This window comes from Callionymus lyra, chromosome 2, assembly GCF_982586985.1.
Source record: "Callionymus lyra chromosome 2, fCalLyr1.hap1.1, whole genome shotgun sequence".
NCBI classification, from domain to species: domain Eukaryota; kingdom Metazoa; phylum Chordata; class Actinopteri; order Syngnathiformes; family Callionymidae; genus Callionymus; species Callionymus lyra.
Window position 1 is genome coordinate 44,599,924 of NC_141819.1, and position 4,835 is coordinate 44,604,758.

Here is a 4,835-nt window from a genome sequence, read left to right on the forward strand (position 1 = left end):
TATCTCTGCTTTCTATTAAATGACTGCCATGACTTTATTTTCAGAGAGACGTCGTTGCTGTAGCCACTTGTCGTTGTGGTTGCTGAAGGTTTCTAAAAATTAGAAACACCTTACTTTTGCAATATTAACTGCATAGGCGGAGCCAAGCCGCCAGATGGCAGTACTGCCCGGCTAATACAGGAAGTGTACGTCCTTTCGAAAAGACGTGGTAGTGTTTTTCTTCCGAGGTTTGGTTAACGACACAATAAATTCAGCATTCACGATGTTTGGTGGAGAAGGTGATTTATTTGACGAGATAATACTAGCGGATGAAAGGTGAGTTGACCTGTTGCAAACATACGTTTGAGTGTCGACTGCTTCAACAAGTTACATAGAAACAATGATTCAAATGCATTGAGAATTATTCATTTGATGCCACTGTCATATACAATTCAATGTCGTAATAAGTTGTACTTCATATAATTTACTTAAATGTACAGGGTTAGTGAATAAGCTAACTACTGGCCATTCATGGTATAATATTTTCCCTCATTTTCCGGAACTCCAGTGTTTTTCTTATGTGTCTCGGCCTTTTATAGTATATAGTTTTAACTCCTGTGTTTGTCTTATGTGTCTCGGCCTTTTATAGTATATAGTTTTAACTCCAGTGTTTGTCTTATGTGTCTCGGCCTTTTATAGTATATAGTTTTAACTCCTGTGTTTGTCTTATGTGTCTCGGCCTTTTATAGTATATAGTTTTAACTCCAGTGTTTGTCTTATGTGTCTCGGCCTTTTATAGTATATAGTTTTAACTCCTGTGTTTGTCTTATGTGTCTCGGCCTTTTATAGTATATAGTTTTAACTCCAGTGTTTGTCTTATGTGTCTCGGCCTTTTATAGTATATAGTTTTAACTCCTGTGTTTGTCTTATGTGTCTCGGCCTTTTATAGTATATAGTTTTAACTCCAGTGTTTGTCTTATGTGTCTCGGCCTTTTATAGTATGTAGTTTTAACTCCAGTGTTTGTCTTATGTGTCTCGGCCTTTTATAGTATGTAGTTTTAACTCCAGCGTTTGTCTTATATGTCTCGGCCTTTTATAGTATGTAGTTTTAACTCCAGTGTTTGTCTTATGTGTCTCGGCCTTTTATAGTATATAGTTTTAACTCCAGTGTTTGTCTTATGTGTCTCGGCCTTTTATAGTATATAGTTTTAACTGTGTATTGTATTGATTCTTTAAGTGCTTTGTGACCCTGGCACATAGCATCAGTTTGAACGCCTATCATTAAAAAAATGTTTGTAATAACGTGATTGAGTCAAAGTATTTTTACATTCTCTCCTCATTCTTCTCCTTCATCCAAGTCATGTTGGTGATAAGGGCTCCTTAAATGAAGACGAATGGATGGATCGATTGATGTCATGTGTTCATAGGTTCCGTGGTCGTGGATTCCAGGAGGGTTATGAGGTGGGCCAATGCCGAGGATTACAGACTGGGCATAGGCATGGGACATCCCATGGTGCAAAGTTGTCCACTGAAGTGAGTCCTTCTTGCAGTGTGTCTGCTTTCCCAAGTTTCCGCATAGTGAGACAAATAAAGGATTATATTGTAAACGCAACACTGGAATTTGCCACCACAACAAATCTGTGTGTTGTGTTTACAAACTGGCAATAAAGTTTTTGATTCTGATTCTTTTGATTTTTGGTTAATCTGCTCTGAATTTCTTATGGAATGGTTTCACAGATTCTTGAATCAAAACAAAAAAAACTTGACATGACATGATTATGTATAAAAACCGTCTTGTCCCTGCAGAGTGCAGTATGCTCCGGCATTAGTAGTCCACTCACCTGTTCTTAGTCAAAAGTTGCTGTAATGTAATTTACTGGAAAAATAATGATTCCATGTCAAAGTTTGTACACTGCTGTGGTGAGATTAAGTTGAAATACAAGATTATTTATGCATTACAGATTTCTTTCTACTATGGTTTCTCCTTCACGTGGAAGTGTCTACTTCAAGACAATACAGATCCAAAGTCCAGGTCAGAGTTTTTGCCAATTAGATATACTGTATTTAATTAACTTTACAAACATGATTTGGAACGTCCAATTTTTCTGTATTATGACTGCTGTGTGCCTTTGTTTTTAGAAAACGTTTGAAAACCCTGCAAGGTCTGTTGGGAATGATCCAGGACATAAACCTTAAAGATACACAGTCGCAGAAACTCCAGGAAGACGTGGAAAAGCTCAGAATGAAGTTCAGACAAGTATGCTGCCGTTTCTTTTGCTGAAAAAAAAAACAACTAACTCCTCTGTTCGCTTCAAATCTTGCTGAGATTTCACACGGGATAGAACTTTAAAAAGTAATAACTTCCAATTATCCTTATGATGAGGGACTTAATGCTTCTTGGAGAGGAAGACATTCATTTATTTAATTTATAAAAATGTTACAACCGCATTAATTCAATACTAATATTATTTGCTGTATGTGTGGTCATAATATTTTCAAATACAGCTTGACAGCATGACACCTTTGATCCAGGATTTATTGAACTGACCAAAGACTCCTTTTTCTGAGACCGTAAGTTCTGGGTATGACAGGCTTCTCTTCACATCCGAATATTTGTCTGTAGTGCAAGTCATCCCTCCCTCTACTTCACTGTACTCATCTGATTGTGAGCTTATAGTGTTGTGCTAGTGAAGACCATCAGGTGTTTGGGTGTTTTATCTCTGGTAAAAATAGAGAAGGAAAGCTTGCTGTCTTTGTGTAGGTCATATTGTTTTGTAAAGTCATTAGAAGGGTGGCTGGTATCCTCAGTTTTTGTTAAAAACTAAACAAAATTAGGCCCAAAATCTAAAGGATGATATTCAGGTTAAAATAATTAATAATTTAGCTCCTTAGAACCATATAGAACAAGGGTTGGCAACCGGAAGCTCTTTCAACCCCCTGGTGCGGCTCGCTGAGGTTTTTGAAAATTGGTATGTATAAATGTGGGTATTTATAGAAATATTTCATATTGTTTTCAATGGCATATGAAACACTTGTTTTAATTCACTTTTAATTTAACAAAAACTTTCGAAGGCTACTTGCCGAATAAGAGCATAAGAACATGAACTGTCCCTCCTTCCCGATCATCAGCCCTGTACTCTAGTCCACTCCTCTCTCACCTCATTTATTCATAACCTTGCCGAGTCACAGTGCCTTACATAAGAACAGAGTTAAAAACAAACATGATTTAAGACACACTGCAGTTGAAATAAAGTGCAAAACATTTTATGATAAATATCAATTCTTAGTATTTCTTTTACAGTTTTTATGTATGGCATAAAGGTGAACAATAAAGTACACATTATATGGAAGGATATTTTGTTTTAAAACTCAAAAGGGGTTTTTGTGGCTCTAAGTGTTTTCTTTCGTTTAGTAACCTTGTGTGAAAGTCTCTAAAAAAAAATAGCTGACCCCTGAACTTTAATGTTAAGTTCAGTTATAGAAGTCTGAAACTGGACATTACATTCTGATATTATCCAGGAATGTTACATTTAGGTTAGTAGGCTCGTGTATCGAGTTACTTCTTAGGCTTTCATGTACAATGTCATAAAAGCATACCTTTAGCATGTTTATACTGTGCAGTGCCTCTGAGCTTATTCTTAAAATAGTATGTCTCTGTTATGTTGGGTATTGTCAATCATACATTTTTTTGAAGAGAGCATTTTGGGTCACACCGTGATTGTTGTTTACTCTCTTTACCTTTACCCAGTGACAACACAAAATATCAAAAAATAACTATTTAAAATTTTAAATACAAGACAAATTCTTTTATGTTTTTTTAACTTTACTTTTATTGTGAATTTTATATTTTGCTTTTTCTGTATACCATGTTAAAAATATATTTCTTGGGCCAGTTAACCATAGTATTTTTTTCTTCTTGCAGGTCTGCTCCCAACTTTGTGTGCCTGCGGACTTTAAAGACTATGTCCTGACACCACAGTCCAACTCCTTCTGATCTGTTCTAAGGAGGAGGAGGATTATGATCACTATGTCTGAGCTGGCCAATGAACCAGAACATACTTGAATGTCTTAAGCTCATTTTTGTACTGTCTTACAATTATGATGCATTTTGAAGAGACGAAAACATGCCACCAAGCCTGTAAGTGGCTTTAAGCTCGGTTTCTTAAAATGAAAAAAATGAATGGATAAATGTTCACTGTCACTATGATGTTTAGTTTGTTAAACTAGGAGTAATAATTCCAGAGCTGCATGCAGCCTCACTGTTTTGGATCCCTTTGCCCTTGAATAAGTAGTTTTCGTTAGTACACCTCACTGATATCACCATATGTTGCTACTACTTATTTTTGTAGCTTGTTGGTTGCCGTCTTCACCTTTTATATTGTTTTCTTTCACTGGGTTTTCTCCTTACTTTATGTAGATTGGCTGTGGTATGATGCAAAGAGATGGTCTTGTGTCAAGCCATTGGAAATAAAGATTATTCCTTCAAATGAAGGCCATGAAAGTCAACGATTACAAACATTCTTGTTAATGTTAATGTTGTCTTTATCATTGGAATCGGCCTCAATCCAATACGTAGAGAGCTTGTGGTTAATACTGGTTGAATAAAGAATGAGTTCTGTGTGTGTGACGTCAGCGGACACCCTGATAAATTTTAATTTCCCTATCTTCAGGAATATCAATGATGACCCAAAAATACATTTAACACGTAATTAAAACATCATAAAACTTTAAATTAAAACAAAAAGTTATTTCAAAGGTTTTATTTATATATACATATATATAAAACTAATTTTGGCTTTAAGACAAAGTTTTAAGTGACACTGACAGATACTGGATATTGGAGAAAGTGTTAGAGA

The 4,835-nt window shown here is 35.6% G+C and overlaps 1 protein-coding gene across 1 annotated transcript; it reads left to right on the top strand.

Moving 5' to 3' along the window:
- Positions 1-214: 214 nt before the first annotated feature.
- On the top strand, positions 215-4,590 carry lto1 (LTO1 maturation factor of ABCE1). The gene is made up of 5 exons (XM_087783133.1): positions 215-315; positions 1,407-1,512; positions 1,941-2,011; positions 2,119-2,236; positions 3,902-4,590. The coding sequence occupies exons 1-5, from the start codon at positions 263-265 to the stop codon at positions 3,971-3,973; spliced, it is 420 nt and encodes a 139-aa protein (XP_087639259.1). The 5' UTR covers positions 215-262; the 3' UTR covers positions 3,974-4,590.
- The last annotated feature ends 245 nt before the right edge of the window (positions 4,591-4,835 follow it).

What these genes read in the sequence shown, in the direction of transcription:
- lto1 (XM_087783133.1), top strand. Translation starts at nt 263, where the DNA reads ATGTTTGGTGGAGAAGGTGATTTATTTGACGAGATAATACTAGCGGAT. An exon ending in ATAATACTAGCGGATGAAAG is followed by an intron (nt 316 to 1,406) that starts GTGAGTTGACCT and finishes ATGTGTTCATAG; the next exon opens with GTTCCGTGGTCGTGGATTCC. An exon ending in AATACAGATCCAAAGTCCAG is followed by an intron (nt 2,012 to 2,118) that starts GTCAGAGTTTTT and finishes CTTTGTTTTTAG; the next exon opens with AAAACGTTTGAAAACCCTGC.